General features: G+C 37.8%; 2 protein-coding genes across 5 annotated transcripts in view; both read left to right on the top strand.

Moving 5' to 3' along the window:
* Positions 1-745: 745 nt before the first annotated feature.
* LOC143884222 (putative ALA-interacting subunit 2) lies at positions 746-8,343 on the top strand. Of its 3 annotated transcripts, XR_013252773.1 has the most exons (9): positions 746-1,288; positions 2,140-2,201; positions 2,296-2,370; positions 2,504-2,620; positions 4,913-4,983; positions 5,409-5,706; positions 6,269-6,558; positions 7,954-8,059; positions 8,167-8,343. XR_013252773.1 is itself a non-coding variant. In XM_077387669.1 (8 exons), exons 1-8 carry the CDS (start codon positions 1,210-1,212, stop codon positions 7,886-7,888), a joined length of 1,053 nt encoding a protein of 350 aa, XP_077243784.1. In that variant the 5' UTR covers positions 746-1,209; the 3' UTR covers positions 7,889-7,965. The 3 variants fall into 3 exon arrangements, 2 of the variants coding, with proteins under 2 accessions (XP_077243784.1, XP_077243785.1); XM_077387669.1 differs by lacking the exon at positions 8,167-8,343 and having other exon boundaries at positions 7,828-7,965; XM_077387670.1 differs by lacking the exon at positions 8,167-8,343 and having other exon boundaries at positions 747-1,288; positions 7,901-8,033.
* A 5,666-nt stretch (positions 8,344-14,009) lies between these two features.
* The window catches only part of LOC143884221 (Homeodomain-like transcriptional regulator), a 34,941-nt gene continuing 28,454 nt past the window's right edge, over positions 14,010-20,496 (top strand). Inside the window, exons 1-3 of one of the 2 annotated variants that reach the window (XM_077387668.1) lie at positions 14,010-14,269; positions 16,390-16,504; positions 16,716-17,255. In XM_077387668.1, the coding sequence (XP_077243783.1) occupies positions 16,414-16,504; positions 16,716-17,255 (631 nt within the window). In that variant the 5' untranslated portion in view covers positions 14,010-14,269; positions 16,390-16,413. Of the gene's footprint in view, positions 14,270-16,384; positions 16,505-16,715; positions 17,256-20,496 lie in introns of both variants that reach the window. The other variant, XM_077387667.1, reaches the window with a different exon arrangement.

Below are 20,496 nucleotides of genomic sequence, written 5' to 3'. Positions count from 1 at the left end.
TCAAATTTAAACGTAATTTTGAGTTCAATAATCGGTTTGGCACTCACAATCATAATATTAAGGCCCTGTTCGTTTAATATTATGAAAAGTGATTGTGAGTGTGAAACCGATTATTGGATTCCAATTAAAATGTGATTTTGAATCCAATAACCAGTTTGGCACTTACAATCAGTTGTCATAATCATAAACGAACAAGGCCATGTTCGTTTTAGATTGTGGCCACCAGTTGTTAAAGTTGATTTTGAGTCCAATAATAAGTTATTTTGCTAACAATTGGTTATCAAACTAAGAGGGCTTAAACAAAGGTGGCCTTAAGATTGTGACAACCATTCGTGAGTGCCAAACCGATTATTGGACTCAAAACGAACAGGCCTAGTATATTAAAATAAGCACTTTGACAATCACATTAGAAATTTTGTAAGCTTTAGGCATTATAAGCATGAACGTTTCACTCATTTAAGGCAATTTTTAAAATTTTTGGGAAATGACTTGAACCTACTTTTTAAATTTGGATTTGCTGGGGAATTGGCATTAATGCTCTTCAAATTCGGAAAAAATGGATGGAGCAGGAGGATTCGAATTGTAATTTGGTGGGCCCTATTACGGACGAGAATTAACGACCATTTTCATCTGAAACACTGTAAACGGTCAAGATCATTGATAAGTACGATCTCAGGCAACACTGTGGGGCCTACTAGATGAAGAATGTACGTTCTCTACCGACTTTCGTTATCTTGCACCCTATAACAACAATCAGATTCTCCTCACTTCTCCTTTCAAGGCAAAGAATGTCAAGAGAAGCCCCTTTTTTCTCCGAAATCCACCCCTATTTTGTAGCGCGAAAACCCTAACCCTCTCTCTATCGATCGTAGAAGTCGAACGATCGAGATTCTCTGTCATTCCCGAAATTTCATGAAAATTTGTGGAAAAATTAGGTTTTGATTTTTAGAGGAACTCGGCGAAGCTAGATCTCGTTTAGAAACTGTGATTTGACGCTGATTGTGGCTATTCGGTGTTTCTCTGGGTTTTTGTGGGTTTGGATTTGGATTTGAAGGATTAGATTGGAATTTACAATCGAAGATGGTGTTTTAACGTTGAATTGAGGGGTAGGGATTGAGTCTGATGAAGTTTCTCTGAAGTTAGGGTTTTATTTATTCATGTATATTTAGGATTGAGGGAATTGATGGTAGGATTGAAGTTTTGGTGGTGATGGATGTGGAGGTGCGGAGTACATCTGGATCAGGTGGAGGAACTCTTCCTGTTCCTATCTATCGGAGGCGATCAAATGGTACTATTTGTTCTCCATTGATACTTTCACCTGAATCTGTATTTCTTTATATGTTCTGTAGTGCAAAAATGTTTTGTGCAAAAAATTTAATTTGGAAACTCGTAAAGAAAACATCAATGAATGCTGGCACTTAAGCCAGACTGAAAACATGTGACATTGATTTGTAGCTCTTGAATTGCAAGTTAGAAACCAGATGGGAAACACATGATATTGATTTGTAGCTCTTGAATTGCAACTAAGAACGATTTTGGGAGGACTTTAATGATTAAAACCAATAGAAAAAGAGAGACCCAGTTATGGAGTGTCGCTGCTTAAAATGCTTCTTAGAATCTGTTGGTGGCAATCTTGTTACTTGACGTAGTAAGAAGTAGTTTGTGGTTGCTAGATCTAGTGCAGAGGAAGAATACCATGCTTTGAAAAAGAGACCTGCGAGCATGATTGAACGAAGTACATTAAAGTAGACAGACTCTTCATTTGCAAGCATGTTTTATCTAAGGAGATTTGTTTTCCATTTGTTCATATTGGTCAACAACTTGCGACTGCCTTGATAAAAGAAGTTATGAAGTCTCATTTTGATTTTATTTCATCCATGCTGGGCATAATTGTTACTTATGGTCAGCTTGGGAAGAGTCTGGGGCATAAATGTATTTGTGGGGTATTTATTTATAAAGGAATAGCCCCTAGTGAGATCTATTCCCTTCTTTCCAATCTTCTTCTCTCTCTATTTTCCTCTCTGTTTCTACTTTGTGTTGCTACATCTTTTTCAAGAGTTCAAACTCTTTTTATTATTTGAAGAAAGGAGTGAAACATAAAATTATGCTGAAATGGATGCTAATATGCTGGTTTTGCAGCTTATTATAGGTTTACCCAGCAGAATCTCCCAGCTTGTAAACCTGTTTTAACACCAGGATTGGTGAGTTAATGACTGTTATGAGTTTAATATTTTTGGTCCACTGTTCACCTCATTTGTTGTGTTGCTTATTGATATTTTAAGTTGCCTTTCACAGGTGATCACCATATTTTTGTTGACAGGGGTCATTTTTATTCCTATTGGGCTTATGGCTCTTCGTGCTTCACAGAGTGTAATGTCTCCACTTATTTATATTAATCATGTACCTGACCGATGAGATTATTTTTCCTGCACTAGCACATAACCCCTTACAGTGGGATCTGATATGTCATAAGATTGTTTTCAATTTACAATCTATTTTTCAGGTTGTCGAAATTGTATACCGGTATGACACTGATTGCATACATGAATCATTTAGAAGCAATAAAGTGGCCTACATCAAAGACAGATCAATATCTAAGAACTGTACTCAATTCTTAAAGGTGATTCTGTTCTTCCCGTGAATCTTTTTATCCTTATTTCATTTTCCATATTAACCGAATCACTGGTTACTTTTTAGATGCAATTTCTCTGTGCTGTATATAAATTTCTAAATACCCTTGTTTATTTGATGTTCAAGATGAGAAAAGAAAAAGTTGGGATTTTTTAACACTAAGATTAAGTTTTTGTTATAATGATTAATTTTCTTTCAGATGCAAATAAAATTTACTTTTTTTTACATAATAAAGAATAAAAGCTGGAAACTTGCCAAATACTCACGCAATCTCTCTCTCCCTCCCCCCCCCCCCCCCCCCTCCGGTCGTCCCTTTCTCTCGGGTTGCCTAACCTGGGCCACATAGGCTACAAATAAGAAACCCCTACCTCTGCAGGTAGTATAAATTTAACTAATATTACAACCCAAGCGGCACGGACCTCCCCTTGTTCCAGAACCCCAACTAATGGCATTTTGAGAGGCCCCTTCAAGCTGAAGTGTCCCATCAAACTTGAAGATGAAAATCTTCAGACCAATGTGAGCTTTGCCCTCTTCTTTGTTTGCAACAGGAATACCGATGGGGCCTGAAATTTCCCACAGTGTGTCACCTTTGCAGTTCCTGAAAAGGCCTCTGATTCCAGAAGAACCTGGTTTGCCAAGCGAGCACCCATCAAAATGTAATTTGATTACGGTGGATGGCGGGGGAATCCAGGTTGCTGGATTCCTTCTTTTAGCCATGCGACCGACGTACCTTCTTCCGTTTTCTGAGAAATCAAGAGTGGAGACACCCCAGAACTCGAGTCTATCTGGATGAACAACTTGGAAGAAGATAGCTGACCTCCCATCTGATTCAGTTGCAGAAGTAGCAGTCCTGCTGAAGGTCTGTTGGTGGATGGCGGGTAATCCAGTTTGCTGACTTCCTTCTTTTAGCCATGCGACCAGCGAACATCTGTCCATTTTCTGAAGAAATCAACAGTGGAGACACCCCCAGAACTCAAGTCTTTCTGGATGAACAACTAGCTAGAAGATAGTTGACTTCCCATCTGATTCAGTTGCTAAAGTAGGAAGTCCTGCTACTTAAGCAACTGAAAGACCTTGACTTCCCAAGGTCTGTTGGTTTCTTCCTTTCTGCAGTGCCCAGATCACTGTGCACAGAACCACTAACCTGAGAAAATATCTCCTTTCAGAGAGAAGGGTCTCCGCGAGCTTTCGTCAAGCCCCAAAGAAAAACCTATAGAACGCCAAACTAGTGTAGGACCGATCTCCACACGTGCGAGGCAAGATTGCAATTGAAGAAAATGTGGTCGGAAGACTCTTGTCGCGATTGCAATGAATACACCTTTTCACCAACCTGAAGCCTTTGGATTTAAGAAAATGCAAGGTGTTAATCTTGCACAATGTTGTGAGTGGAACTTTAGTCATCTGATAATGTGTCAGTTTTGCTACAACTGTAAGTTTGAGAAGGACATGCTACACAATCTTTTTGAGCATTCTGTTTTTTTTTTCTTGAAATGGTGATAGCATCTATATTTCTCATCGATTATCTGTAATGTACACATGTGTTTTGGTTTAATTGGGTCACCCTGCCGCTCTCTTTGGTCTCCACTTCCACAGTCTATGAGTCTGTGAAAGCTACAAAGTTAGAACTTTGGAAGGGGCGGATTAAATGAACTGCAATCAACACTCTGCTAAACTGCTTCTGGATTTTTGGAGTCCAAATCTTTACTATGCTTCCTGGTACGCCGGTTGATTTCATAAATTCCCTCCCCCCTTTCTCCTTCTCCACACGTTAGCAGTCTATGAGTCCATGAAAGCTACACAGTTGGAACTTTGGAAGGGGCAGATTAAATGAACTACACAAGTCTGCAAAACGTGCTTTTGGATTTTTCGAGTCCAAATTTTATCCCATTTGATGGAACAACAATTAATTTTGGGAATCCTCAAGCCTCATCCCCAAAGTTTAGAATGCTGTTTGAGAAACACAATAATAGAGGAACATACTTTCTTTTGTAACTGTCCATCCGTTGTTTTCTAATAGAAAACAATGGATGGAGATCGTTGTTTTCCATTTGCAATCCACATCAATATTTAGAGCTGGCTGCTCATCGTTTTGTCCCATGCAGAAAAAATGGTTAGCCATTTTCTATAGAAGGTTTCCTTGTGAATCTTCCCTTAGCCTAGGTAGTTACTTGATTCTATTTTCTGTAGAAAAATATTTTGATGCTGCAGTCTTCTTTGGCTTTTTTGTGATTAATTCTTTGCTCATTCTTCATATTGATTGCAAATGGAACTGATTTTGCAGGTGCAGAAACACATGAAAGCTCCAATTTATATTTATTATCAGCTCGATAATTATTATCAGAACCATCGGAGGTAAGATGCTCTTCATTACTTCCCATGGTATTGCTGGTTCGAAATTCATCAAGTACTCGCCAAAGCTACATGTGTTGTTATTTGGTTGCTCTTACTATTCTTTCATTCCTTTTTCCATTCATGCTTTGTTTCTTTGTTGCTGATCCTTTTCCTGGTTTTTGCCCACGCAAACAATAAATTTGTCCTTACTTTTAGATCTTTAGATTATTGTGTGCTTGACCTTCTTTTTTATGATATATGCCATGGTGATCTCTGCAAGAGGGTTGGTAAAAATCCCTATTCATGGATGATGAATGTTGTGACCTTTTCTCATTTACTCTTTCATCAGCGGTCTCTTTATGGGAGAATCATTCTAATTGTATCTGTTGAATATCTTATCCTTGAACATTTAACATTGGCGTTTTTGTTTCTGAATGTTTGTGTAGGTATGTTAAAAGCAGAAGTGATCGCCAACTTCTGCATGGATTGAAGTACAATGACATAAGCTCCTGCCAACCAGAGGAGTCAAATAACGGGCTCCCCATTGTCCCTTGTGGTTTGATTGCATGGAGTTTGTTCAATGACACATACACTTTTTCTCGTGAAACAGCAGAATTAAAGGTTAATAGAAAAAATATTGCGTGGAAGAGCGATCGGGAACACAAGTTCGGGAAGGATGTGTATCCCTTCAATTTTCAGAATGGAACCTTAGTTGGTGGTGGAAAGCTCAACCCTAATGTTCCTGTGAGTATTAACTTTGAAAAGCTATTTATGGAACATGTTCTTTTAGAGTTTTGGACTTCTTAGGGGAAATCTTCAAAATTCCTTGGTTCACTTTAGTATAAAAATGCACTTGTTCTATTCAGGTTTTTTTTGGAAAAAATATCACAACCATTTGGTTAAGTTGAAACTTGATAAGTACGTCAGAAAGTTAAGAACTACTTTTGAGTACTGTCTCAAGGTTTTTCTTGGGCTATAAAATATTGAGTTACCGGTGTAACACGAGCGGACTCTTGGTCTAGTTAAGTCAATTCTCCAAGGTTTTCAAGTATTTGATTAGATTTGTAAAAGTTGATTTTATTTTTCCAAAAGTTGGCTTAGATCCTAGTTTTGTGATGTGGGTAGAATACGTGCCTTGGGAAAAATAGTCTATTTTCAGGCATTGTGTTAAGACATTTTGAAAGAACTTTCTTCCATATTATCAATTCTGCCTTTTGTTTAGTAAGTTTCCTACATCTTGTGTTCTGACATTTTCTTTCTTTTGTTTTGTAACTTCTATTATATTAAATTATTACAATAATTATAGCTAAGCGAGCAGGAGGATCTTATTGTGTGGATGCGTACTGCTGCTCTTCCCAGCTTCAGAAAATTGTATGGTAGAATTGAAGTGGATCTAGAAGCCGGTGAATTGTTATCAGTAAAGTTTGTTAACAACTACAATACTTACAGCTTTGGAGGAAAAAAAAAGCTTGTTCTTTCGACATCGGGCTGGTTGGGAGGAAAGAATGACTTCCTGGGTGTAGCTTATATTGCTGTTGGGTGCTGCTGCATTTTCATCTCCCTTCTCTTCATGCTACTTCATGTGAGAAATTCAAGGTAAAAACTCCATGTTTACATAGTTCTTAACCACCTCTATGAAAAATGGCCGAGAGGTTCATTGCCTTGTAGGACTTTTGCCTTAATAGGTTCCTATGGACATGGATATGCATGTTGATGTGTGTATAGGTTTTCCTTTTGTATTGTAACATTCCTAATATTTTTTCATATCTCTATTATCCTTTGGGTATTTTGCAGTACTATTATTATTTGTTATCATGGTCGTTATTGTTTTCTGCAGTGCTTTTTGTCTAATATTTAATATGCTTTTTTTGGATGTCTCAACACCTATAAGTCGCTGTATCGGATGCCCTCTATATACCTTTATTCTCTTCCCCATGTGTCCTTCCTCAAGTTACCTTGCTCCTTAAAATGAGATTGGTACCTGAAGATTTTGTTTTGTCATTCTAACATATAGTTAATTATTCAAGTTCCCAGGGATCCAATGGCACAAATCTTACAGCTATTGATGAGTACATTAGATTTCCATAGTATTTTTAAATTATGGGAAATGATATTTCCACCCCATTTTTGGCAGTTCCACCCTCTTTTTTTTAAATGAAAAACCCACCGTTGTGCTTTCCACCGTTGTTTCCTGTACACATGAATTGAGGAAAGAGAGAGACGAGAAGAATAAAAACAAAACCGGAAGATGAGAGAGAGAGAGAGAGAGAGAGAGAGAGAGTCTTTTTAAGAAATAAAGTGGAGCCGGCTACTTGTAGTTGAAATTAAAGTTTTATTTTAAAGGCACGTTAAAGGGGTGAATACATACTCATGGGGGGTGAATTTATGAGCGCCCTATCTAAGCCATAGTATTAATTTTAAATAATAATTCAAAAGTTCCTCATTTAATCGCACTTTGTAACAAGGATGCCCTCATTTTCTTAAAAGGTTGCCTTACATATGAACACGAGATTGAGGCAGTTTATATTTTTTCCCTTTTGGGCTTATGATCTTATTTTTAGGTCTCAAGGCACGTCTTTCACTGATTTATACCTTCAAGTATCATCATATTTCTGTACGAATGTATTGGCATGTCATGCGGTTGGCCTGTTGGTATTTGATGCGGACACACATGTGAGTTCAGGTGTTCCAAGTGGAGTAGTAGTATCCTTGTAATTTAGCAATCAATTAGGTCTGGCCAAACTAGAAGACACCAAGTAAACATCCCATGCGCTTCTCTGGGTTTTCTTCTTCTGCTAAAAAAAACCAATCTTCTTCCTATTAGTAGTACCTGCAATTAGGTTTGTATTTTCTTTCTATTTGCAGGCCTTATGGGGATTCAGCTTACTCACTTTGGAACAGGAAAGCAATGCTAATTAGAACATGATGTATCTGTCAGGATTTTCTTTGGTAAATATCATTAAAGATCCTTCCTCATACATTTATCCTTAGGCAAGAAAATCAGAGTAGCCCTCAAGATTCTGAGACGACCCCAACTGGGCATTGATGCTATTCTTCTGCCATATACTTGGTTTCTCTTAAGAAGTATTGTTCAAAGGTAAAAATGACAACAGCAGAATCCTGGTTATGCTTTCTCTGGTTTTATACCCAATCTTAAAAATCTACTGACTGAATTTTCGATCTTCTGGGTTAATCAATGGTCAGAAACTATGGCAAGCAAGCGGATGGAGCAGTGGGATCATGCGGAATCATGTTAGCTCGTTCATTTATGATTTCATATGGCTAATGTTGAAGTTTCGATTTATTGTTCTTATATATGTAGGCATGTTTTGGTGTTCTATGGAAAAAAATGGCAATAAATCACATATATTTTTTTCTAAATTCTCTTTTCATTGTCCCCAAAGTGAGTTTATGGTTGCAACTTTTCATTGAATCCCTGCAAACTTACATTGATAAGAAGAGAATGATAAAATGTACAACTCTTACAATGAGATGCATGAGAAACTTGACTTGGGCTCACCCACATGATGTTAGCATGATTTTTTTGGTAAATATCAACAAGTCCATATCCTAAATTTTTTTCTTCAATATTCACTTGTACGCTATTAATCATACAGTTGGGTTCTTTCGTTCATTCGACGGTGAGATTCTCTGCTTATTTCATCTTCATGACAGGATCTAGCAAATGAAAGGTCTTGATCCCTCTAATGTGATGTGGGTGGGTCTAGTAGACTTCCATGCACTTCTCAGATTAAGACCATGTAGGCTTCCATGCACTTCTCAGATTTAGACTATGTATAACATTCTTTGTGTGAAACAAAACAGGCTTTGTGGGTGTTTTAATATGGAAAGCAAAATTTTCCAACAATAAATAAAGTAATGAAAGAAATCAAAGCCGTTTACTGCTTTATAGAACTAGCCTAATAAATGTAAAAAAAAATCACTTAATACGTCAGATATATGGTCATGCATTAGAAGAGATAAAACTGAGAGAGAGAGAGAGAGAGAGAGAGAGAGAGAGAGAGAGAGAGAGAGAGAGAGAGAGCTAATGTACAAATCTCTATATTAGAAGAGATAAAAAAAAGTAGCAATTATTGTGATACTTCTTTGCTGTTGTTACCCTCTTCAATAATCATAGGAAATTATTTCGAATCTTCTTCCCCGTTGATATTTTCCTCAATAATTGTACACAATTTTGGAATATTAGAGGATTTTTTTGGAGAAATGAGCAGAGGTGGTGCCACTTCAATCAATGGCACCACATATCTAGCTTCCTTTGCCATCTCTGCACTGAGGGTTCTTCTACCTTCCTTTGCTATGTCTGCACTGAGAGCTATTCTCTCCTTGCTCTCCTTTGCTATTCTGAGAGCTCTTGACTACCTTGAAAACTTTTAAGAGATTGGTGAAGAATAGAGATACACTTCTCCCCTCCCTCTATTTTCTGTCCTCTTGTTGTATATAGAAGAGGACCTTAGGAAAGACTAATGTTGTGTTTTGAGGAAGAAGGGTAGGTAGTGGAAGAACATATACAGGAGAGGTGTGAGAAGAAATTAAATTGTGTGGCATTGGCTGTTTTAACTTTGTGTGTGTGGGTTCTAACCTGGACACACGTAATGGGCCCATATTATTCACTTGGTGGGCTCACCTTAGATTGCCCACCGCCCAAATTTTGATTTGTCATTACCCGTCAAATGAACGGCCAGAAATAGAGGCTCACACCGACATTCGACGACTGGAAATATACCTTGACAATGATGGTTAGGATCTTCCGAATCAAGACAAAATTTGAGCACAGACAAGGCGAGATTATCTTAATGGGCGGTAGAGATAAGTGATTGAAACACTCACATACGTGGTAGGATGTCCATTCTATTTGTAGCGTCCACTAAAACGTTTGGAAGTAACCATTTTAAATTTTTCTTTCAAAAATATCTGCCAGTTACACTTTTAGGAGGAATTTGCTAGGGACCATTGCAGAAAGGCATTTCGGGGAGGAATTTGCTAGGGACCATAGCAGAAAGGCATTTCGGGACTGGCTGTTGCACGTGAGAACAGCCACCACACTTGAATTAAATGAATGAGACAAAATCTGCTGAAAAGTGAGCCAATGTGACCGCTCTCACATGCAACAGCCAGCCACGAAATGCCTTTCTGCGACCATAGCAAATCCCTTGCTATAAATAGGGAGAAACCGCTGTACAACTCTCAGATATTCAGGCCATGTTTGGCAACCATGATTTTACCATGAAGATTTAGTTTATCAAGTGATGAGAGAGGGCTATGAAGGGTGGGAGATGAAGAGACTTGAGATTGCATCACTTAGCAGTCTGTAGCCCAGATTTTATATGATCGTGAATCTACAGCTCAAGTTGTATATGATTATGACTACGTTTCAAATCGCATTCAAATACAAGTCTGTAGTCTAGATCAGACTGGGCGATTATTTGATTATTAGATTGTGTGACTGGTCATGAATCTGTGGTTTAGATTGCTCTCTCCTGTTAGTATTTGATTGATTCCAATCCTGTGGTCCAAATCACGTGTATTCCTTATCGGTCTTATCAAATTGTCATACTATCTCGTGTGAAGTATAAAGTGCGAAAAAAGCACCTCTAGTGCCATATAGCCCACCACCCATGCTTCACATATCTGCATGTGGGCAGCATTGCACTTTCCTTTCTCCCACAAAGTGAGAAAAAACATGTAAATCTTTATTCATCTCTCTCCCCTCTTCTAAGTTGTTCATACGGGACTAAACTTTCAGTTCCAGCTTGGTTGCATGTAGAAAATAGGTGAAGAGAAGAGCGAAATAGTTTCCTGATATTTTTCTGGTAAATGTGTTGCTTGGTTTCTAACTTTCTATTAATAGGCTATAGGAAAAGACTGAAAATGGTTAAGTTTTATAATATCACCTTATACCACCACTTTTTAATGAAAAACAAATTACAAACTAGACGAAAATGAAATGTAATTAACCAAAACCAGAGGGAAATGAAAACCCATTTTTACTGGTTTGTAAAAATGAAAAGCAGACAAAATGGAATGTAATTAACCAAAACCAGAGGGAAATGAAAACCCCTTTTTACTGGTTCGTAAAAATGGAAAGCAGACAAAAATGGAAACCGGGCGTTATTGGAATCCGATGAAAACCAGGACAAGAAGAAAATGGAAGCCGAGCGAAAAATTGAAACCAAGCAAAGATGGAAATATCAGACAAAAATAACCATATGAAACAAACAACCGGTGAAACCTTGACGAAAATGGAAACTAGGTGAAAACCAAAACCATAAGACGATGAGCATATCTGTAAATCCATGGGTTCGTTTTTAAAAGACCATAAGACGAGAACTACTGTTTTTTAAAAGACGAAGAATAGAAAACCACTGTCTTTGAAAAAAAACTGAGAGAAGATAAAAACCAGAAAACCAAAGCCAGGAGACGAAGACTAAACCCGATGAAAACCTGACAAAAGACGAGAAGACGATGCATGTATCTTTAAACCCACGGGCTTTACTTGAAAAAAACCATCGTTTTTAGGTGTTTTCTACTAAACAGAGCAAGTCACTGACGTGACACCCCAAAAACTGGTATATTCGGGATATTGGCAACCAAATAGAGCTTTCCTACATGCCTTTTAATTTATAACATTTGAGAAAGAGCGATGATATTTTCACTCCTCATGCATTACGCTCACGCTCCACTTATAATGTGATTTGACGTGAATCCCCACCCCAATTTTTTCGGGAGGAAACAATTTTTTGAAAGGGAAGTGATAAATCCGCCCCGTTTGGACACTTGGGACACCCAGCAGCAGTGTATCAATGACTGCAGAGGGGCTGATGTACCTCATGTCAAAAGGATTCAATGGGGTTGATTGCCAAGTACACTTATGCCGGGTGTCCTAAGTAAATAAAAGGGGCGGATTTATCACTTCCCTTTTTGAAATTATAGAAACACATCTTTTAAATAATTGAAAGCATCCAGATTCCAGAATGGGTTCATGCACATTTTTTAGAAGGCAAAAAATAGGTACAATTACCTTTTTTTAGGAAGTACGATGACCCAAAGATTTACCTAGTAACTAGGGGCAGACTTATTTCCTGGGTGGCAACAAGGTATACCCAAGCCCTCTTTGATACTCTTTAAGCCCAAGCCAAACTCAAGTAAGCCAAAACCAGCCAAATGTTGCATTTTTACCTGGGTTGCCCAACTCAACTTCGGATCGGATCGGATCCACCTGTCTCATTCATGATCCGTTTAGATCGGATCATTTTTGGAGTTTGGGTCACATGCCATTTCGAATTAGACTGTCCATTGGAGGTCCTACCTATGTTGTATATCGTTTTGGGTAGGATTTTTAAATATTACAAAAGACCCAGCCCTCATAAATAGACATAAATGAGTAGATATATACAGCGTATTTCCATACATTGGTGCCCTCCATTTGGATCAGGATGTTCCATCGGATTTTGGAACTACGTCTGGGTCATGATTCAAAATAATTTTAGACCTTAGGATATGGATAGAATGGATACTATTCAGATCTAATTGTTGTGCCCAAAATTCTGTTCATCAACGTCCGATTCCTTTGAATCCATTGGATTGTCTGGGTCCACTGACACCCATAGTGGTAATGACAAGTTAAGCCTTGTCATTGCCTCGGTTAACATGGTTAAATAAATGGCACTTTTCTTCCATTGTTGCTCAAGAATGAGAGAGAGAGAGAGAGGCCCAATAAGTAGGGGTGCAACTTGGGTCGGATTTTACCCGACCCGCATTGACCCGACCCGACAATAGCAAGAGAGAGAGGCCCAATAACTCAATATGCCTACCATTTTTGCGAGGTGGCTGTTCTCTCCGGTAAAAGTTAGCCGCAAAACGGCTTTCCTCAAAATTGCCTAGCAAATCCCTTTTAAAAACCATGTTCTTGAAGCTTTAACAAGTTGAGGAATGATGGATGCAAGGGCGCCTTGCATGAACATCACAAAAAGTGCTCTTGATTGGATCCACCTCATTTTTAGTAACCTTTTAAAATCGGTTGAGAAAGTAAAATCAGTTGGACTCAATGAAGTGGATCCAATCAAGGGCCCTTTTCCGATTGTTCGTGCAAGGGTGCCCTTCCATCTATCATTCCTCTAAAATGTTATAGAAAATTGGACGGTTAGGATAGCCTGATTGGTGTGCTTAGTGGTTTTAAACTTTGCACGTCAAATACGTTGAATCTGTAAGAGGTGACATGTTTTAGGGCAACACAGTCTACTTTGCGTACTTTCACCATGTTGAAGGGGTGCAAAATGTCATACTTTGCATACGTGTATGAAGGAATTAAAAAATGAAAAACGAGGCGTACGTGTATGAGGGAATTAAATAAATGAAAAAAGACGAGTATGCGCACAGTGCGCACCTTAGACCTGGCCATTGACAAAAGCTAGAAATCGAGGAATCACGATCGGACGGTGTTAAAGGGCTATAATCTGTTATCGGACAGTTATTTATTGCCGTTAGATCATGATCATGTAGTGATACATTTGGACTCTTTGTCACCCTTCGATCACAATCTGGTGCTGATAAATGTTGGCGTTTTTGTTAACCATTTTTTTTTAGCTTTTAAATGAGTGGTTAATACTATCCAATGTGGAGATTTGGAGGGCAGTGATTTATCCACAGTAGGCCCTACAAGATGAATGGCCTTCATCAATCATCACTAGAAGATAGACTCACTTGGCTTACAAGTTACAAAATTCCTCCAACGTTTACACATTGGGGGATTTTTTCGCCCCACCTTAGGATAATGCGCCCCTCTTGTAGCGTGAATTGTAAGCAGACTTGACGCTTTTTAACGTCAAATCGCGATAACGGGGGGCGCATTATTCTACAGCAGGGGCGAAAAAAAATCGCCTCTTTGCCAGTTTGCCGGGCTCAAAAGCCGCAAATATCTAACGGACAGGAATAAAGCTGAGGGCATTTCCGAAATAATTAAAACAGATGGGGTTTTTTTTTCAACAAATGCACAAGATATTTCTACAGTGGGGTTTAAGCGTAGGGTTTTGAGGGATAGAGTATAAACCATAAAACGTTTGGAAAAACTCCTCAATCGCCTTTCAAATGGATGTGGTTTTCGTCACCCTTCCTTTGCAGAGATAATAAAAATCTCTAGAATAAAAAAAAAGATTGCGGACAAAAACAAAACCCTAAAAATCTCTCCACCGCCATTAAAAACCTCATTTTTCTCCTACTCTTATCGAAGTCTCTGCCCTAATCTCTTTCTCACTCTCAGTCTCTCTGCTTGCCTTGATCACATTTCCAGGTACTAATTTCTCTCTTTCTTATCCAAAACCCTCACTTTTTTTTCCTGTCGAGACGAGGATTATCTTTACCTAACTTTTTATTTTATTTCAGTCTCTGTTCACTTAGTTTCTGTTTGTAATTCTACGAATCTGGTGGAAAAAGCATTTGTTTTTATTTTAATTTGTTAGAGTTTAATCCAATTTTATGAGATATTAGTGCTTCAGTTGTTGATTTTGATCAAACATAGTAACAATACTGTAAAACTCTTTCTAGAGTTATGCACATTTTTTTTTTCTTGTTTTGGTGATGTTTGGAGTGATGATTTTTTCATATTGGATTTAAAACTGTGATGAAATGTCGTGTTTTATTGTTTTATATGTTTTTATCAGTTCATTCTTATATCTTGTTTTGATTTTTGGTATTGATTGGAAACAGTAGGATATTTTCAAGAGAAATGCTTTTTTCCCCTATCTTTTTTGGTTCGTGGACTGCTTGATCGGTATTCGTAACATTGCAATGAATTAATTGTGATATCTGATTGCATTGCTGTAATTTGGTGACCTTCAGATTTCTTCCTCGTAAAAATGGATTTTTTTTAGTGTTCTGCTGATGCTTGGAATGAGTAATGTTTTTTTTTTTTGTTTTTTTGGTTATAGTGTTGTAATCTTTGACGCCGTTAATCGTTTGGGAAGATAACATTTTATTTCTGCTTTTAATTATGTGAATTTGGCAGAAAATACTTCTTTCAGGTTTGAATAATTAGCCTGATGCCCTGTTCTGTGCGCTATTATCTTCTGACAGAAATGATTCTTCGTTATTGCATTTGAGTTTGATGGAATGCAGTGTTTTTGTTTTATTTTGGTTGCTGATTTTTATGTGGTCATGCATATCTTGTTGGTGCAATTTCTTTCTGTAATGTAGTTTCGTGTTTTAGTGATGCTTGGAATGGATTATGGAAAGAACTGCCATTGATTTATCATTTTTTATTGTTTTGAAACTGTATCAAGAAATCTATGAAGGACAGGAGGGAAAAACTACATGTCTTTAACGCTTTTGGCATTCATGTCTGAGATTTCATTGGCACTAAGGGGAATATAAAAAAAATAAACATGTCTCCATGTACACAAATCCAAATATCTGTTAATAAACATCACTCCATGAATAATTAGATTCTCACTAGATGAGCCCTAGCCTCCTGTTAGTTGGACTCTGCAACTCCAATCAGCCCTGAGAAAGGCAACATAACTTCCCAATTGATTGCCGAAAACACCTCCAATCCCGGCTTGGCCTGGGTTTCCCAAAAGCTGCCACATTAAGTTTGCTTAATTTCATGAAGCAAAGGTGCATTCCTCCTAATGGACAGAGATCCTATCCATTATGATAACCTCTCATTTCATTGATAGTTTTTGGAGGGAGTACCCTGCAACTCTTCCCTTCCCTTGGCCCAATTTAAGAGTGAGATTTTCACCTCCCAAATAAACTTAGCCACTGAGGCTTCTTTGCCTTCATACGTTTTCTGATTCCTTTTCTTCAAAACAATCCAAGTCACTATAAGGGGACAATTGCCCTTCAAAAAAAAAAAAAAAAAAAACCCATAAAGGGGACAATGCTCCAAGAAGGCAACCTTTTTTACCCAAATGTCAGCAAGGCCACTCTTCCACAATGCGAGGAGCAAGGGAAGACCTGGACTTTGCTCTTCGTTATGGACCATGCTGAACCATAATAGCATGGCATACAAAACTTTCCTAACAATCGAGAAATGGATGAAAAAAATGAGAGTTTCCTCTCTCATGCTGATTGACCAAGTGACAACTCTTTGTTTTAGGACTATCTTTTAGGGATTTCTTTTTCTTCAGTTTATTTATTTCCATCCACTTCTTTAGTGAATGGAGAAAATTATGTCATTATAATTTTGGCTTGACATACGATTTTTTTTGGGTTCGTTTTGTCTGGTTAATTTAATTGAAAGAGTTTTAGAAGTGAGCAGAAATTGATAAAATGAAACTGCTTGGAAATATAATTTTTATTATGGTTGTTGAGAAAGATATTGACATATGCATTTTATTATGACATATTTATTAGTCATAATTGTGATTATGACATTAGTTAATTTGCATTCTGATTTTCATCATAGGATAGTTACACTGGAATGCTATTGGGCTTATGGAAAATGACGAGGCTACCGAAAAGCAAGATAATGGAACTAAGAGGAAGACCCACTTCCAACTTAAATCCCTGGAGAATTTCTATTCAGGTACCTTCGTCTATCCTACATATACTGTAAGTTACTACTTTACTAGTTTGACTTGGTAAATTTTCATTTCTTTCTGTCCATCTTGGTAGTTTATGTTGTCTTCCAAATCTTTAATTCTGTGTTTCTTTGGTAAGCTTCTGAAAAGTGATCTTTAGTTGCCAGCATGTTTGCAGTTCAAATTGTAATTTGTTCTTCTTACTCTCAATTGCAGAGGAGAAATATCCCTCGCAGAAGGCGATGGAGGACTATGCTGTGTCACTGAAGTTGACATATAAGCAGGTCCGTGGATGGTTTGTTGAGAGGAGGAGGAAGGATAAAAGGGAGAGGGAGCTAGCTTGTTACATCGGGAAAGCCTCAACTAATAGTAGGGCTTGGGCACTGTATGGAAGAACTGCTAAAGGATCTATAAACAATATGAACAAAAAAAGTTCATTGGGATTGGGAGGAGTGCTAACCCGAACATATTCAAAATGCAAGGGAAAAGGATTTCATGTGTTGGACCTTTCAGGGGAAAAGTATGGTACATCAACTTCCAAAAAGCAGCAAGGTGGGCGTGAATATCGACAAAGGGCTCCTGGAGGACATATGAAGAATTCTGCTGCTGGAATCCAGAACAGTAAGCAAAGAAAACTGACTTTTCGGCTTCAAGATGTGTTACCTTCAGATTATATCCTGAAAAGAGTATTCCGCAAAGATGGCCCTCCCCTTGGTGTGGAGTTTGATCCTCTTCCTGCAGGAGCATTTGGAAAACGTAAGGGTAGTTTCTAGTTTCTACTTGTTCCATTGCTTCTCAGTCTCATAGAAATTACAATGCAGATATTTGAGTTTATACATTCATTTGTTTTTTAGGTAGATGATGATCCTGATTCCATTAGAAAGAGGAAAAGTACTGTTGATGATGAATGGAGTTATATATATGTGCATGTATGTATGTATGTATGTATTATACATATATCAGATATCCCATTAAAAAAAAAATACATATATCAAATATCATGTAGCTGACATGGCCTGGGGCACGTGGGCAGATGCACTGTATTAGTACAAAATTATATATTTTTGTTCCTTTTTATGCATGCGAATTGGATCTCTCGAAAACGCCAATTACCATTTACATCAGTTCATTTTCGTCATCAGATATCATGTAAGGTTGGCCTAGTGTGCCAAAGCTTTTCCAATATTTATTTCACCAATAATATCCCTTTGGACATTGTATATGATTTTGAGAAATACTCAGGTGAAGAACTTTAATGTGGAAATGCATCAAAGGGTCGTTAAGACCTATTACAAGAGAAAAAATATAGCAAAGAGGGGCCAACTAGGCCAAATTGGCGAGATCATGCTTACATCAGCACATGACATTGTTGATGCCAATAAGGAAACACGTTTTCAAAGCTGACTTGGAACCCCCATACACTTGCCTTGTGAATAAATTTTGACCATTTTTAGAATTTTCTAAATTTATTAGGATGGCTTTTAGAAGTATAGCTTCAAAACTCTGCCGCACCATCGTTGACTTGCCAGAGTCAAGTCCCTTTTACCTCGGCCATGTTTTGTCCAAGTATGTGTTTTGCTTTACAAAGTCAACCAAAACACCTTTGACTCTCCCGAGTTATGACAGCATCAACCAAGTACTCAATTGCATCACATTGAGGCGAATAGGATTTGTTTTGGCCTGCATCCGCATTTTGAATTTTTTTAGAAGTTTCCTATTTGGGATGAAAATCACGCTTACGTGTGAATGCATTGGTAATAGATTTTGAGGGGATTTTTTGGTTCTATAGATTCTTTCATTTTGAGCAATAGGCATGGTTTTAAACTTTCATTAACATGGGTTGATTTCGCCCGACTTGTGGTGACCTTCCTGGAGGCCAAAGTTAGATCGGTCCAACATTTGATTCCTTTTGGTGAACCCACATATTAAAAACCCCATATATCTGGGAAATATTAATACTATTCCATTAATATAATGAGTAAGCTGAAAAGTAAAAAGAACTGAAAGGATCAAGTTTCATAACATGTGAAATATCTATGTTTAGAATGAACCTTACTGTTCCATACATGCGCGACGGTGCATATCACTAGGTGTTTATGGATGATTGTCATGCGTATGTGATGGTTTCTAGGTGTGTATTCTTGCATTTTCTGAAGTTTCATCTTAAAATTTCCTCATTTCATGATTCTTATAGGATTTTCATAGACTTCCATAGATTTCCGCAAGGTGCTTTCACTTTTGTGGGACTGAAGTTTATACTGACTGGCATTTGAAACCTTAGGAATAGGTTAGGGTTGTTTTCCTATATAAATAAGGGCTATGTGAAGCTCCAGAGGACTTATATTGGAGCATCCAATCGTCAATTCGTCATTACGAGATTGCTATTTTGAACACTTCGTTTATAAAAATCTGCCGAGTTTTTCTTCTCTTAGATTGTGGCAACCACTATTTGTTATCCTCTTCTTTATGTGGTTTTGGTGGTTCTGGTCCGAAGATGCCTAAGGATTTAGTTTCAATCTAAGATTCATATCAGATTTTTATTTCTCTTCTTGAGCTTGAGTTCTTTGAGGGTCTACGCTGTTCTGAACCCTTTTGTTTTTGCATGGTAAAATTTCATCAAAGAAAGGGAAGACCGAGATGGTCTACCCCAAAAGGGTTACAGTGGGATAAATTACAAGACTAGTGAAGAAAAAATACAATGAGAAAAGGAAAAACCGTCAAGGGGGCATGAACTCAAACATCTCTATGCCCAATCTTCCAACCCCTTCCTGCGCTAATCTATCCGCTTCACTGTTATCCGACATAGGTAAAAGTGATAAGTGCATCCTTCAATCCGATCTTGCATCTCGTAAAAAAGGCACGCAAATCTCCAAGGAGCACAACCGTCCCTTTGAGATGTACGGTGTTCTGAACCTTCTTGGGATTGAGATATACTTTGGCTATCGAGTTCTTTAACCACCTTCGGTCTCTAAATCTAGCATTTTGGAAATAATTCTCTTTGGTTGCTTGCAATGTTCTCAGCTTTTTGCTTAGATTGTTATCGCTTGCGGTTTATGCCTTTCTGGCAATAGTTCCGTATATCCTAAAATTTCAGAGATCTTTGATTTATTGTACAAACCCTGATTTTTAGAGGAGACTTAAGATCAACACCTATGCTGAGAGTTCAACTGATCAAGTGCTGAATTTATAGAATCAATTCTATTGGAAGGCCTAACTTATTGATTTTTGATATTTATGGACTTATCATGATCTGAAATCCAGAAAATTTCAGAAAATTACCTTAATTAATCCTTGGTTAAGTACCCCCTTACTCGCATCACACTTGATTAGTGGTTTCGAATTTTCTTGATTATATATAGTTCTTTGCTTCAAATCCAGACATTTACAGCAAATTGACTTAATCACCAGCACTTTACTTGCATCGCACTTGCTCAGCGGTTTCAGGTTCTTCTGATTATATACAGTTCTTTGCCTCTAAAATTTAAGGTTATTGCTCATCTCCCATCTCCACCGACACATACCAGAAGTAATAGGAAACTTGCCATTGGAATTGATTACTTTTTTGATGTTGACATTGACAAAATGTCATTTAGATAAATTTATTGACAAAACAATAGGGCATTTAGACTTGTTGTAATAAGGACTCCTATTACAACAAGTTGAGGAGAAGATGAGAAAGCACCGCTTAAGATGGTTTGGACATATCCAACGTAGGCCTTTGGATGCTCCGGTGAGAAGAGGCGACTCGTGCCAAATTGATGGAGTAAAAAGAGGGAGGGGCAGACCGAAAATAACTCGGGTAGAAACAATGTGGAAAGACTTGATAGCTAGGAACATAACAGAGAACATGACCTTGGATAGGATAGAATGGAAGAAAATGATTCACGTAGAAGAACCCAACTAGAGCCAGGATTAGAGCCGGGTAGATTCTTTTCACCTTCTTCATGAAATTTTTCTAAATGATTCATTTAGCCAACCCCAACTAGTTTGGGACAAA

This window comes from Tasmannia lanceolata, unplaced genomic scaffold (assembly GCF_043159265.1).
Source record: "Tasmannia lanceolata isolate RefF3 unplaced genomic scaffold, GAP_Taslan_0.1 ptg000008l, whole genome shotgun sequence".
NCBI classification, from domain to species: Eukaryota; Viridiplantae; Streptophyta; class Magnoliopsida; order Canellales; family Winteraceae; genus Tasmannia; species Tasmannia lanceolata.
This window is presented reverse-complemented; position numbering and strand designations above follow the sequence as displayed.

Bases quoted from the DNA above. Each gene is read 5' to 3' on its own strand.
- LOC143884222 (XM_077387669.1), top strand. From the start codon at position 1,210: ATGGATGTGGAGGTGCGGAGTACATCTGGATCAGGTGGAGGAACTCTT. The intron at 1,289-2,139 runs GTACTATTTGTT...CTGGTTTTGCAG, and splicing joins CTATCGGAGGCGATCAAATG to CTTATTATAGGTTTACCCAG. The intron at 2,621-4,912 runs GTGATTCTGTTC...CTGATTTTGCAG, and splicing joins ACTGTACTCAATTCTTAAAG to GTGCAGAAACACATGAAAGC.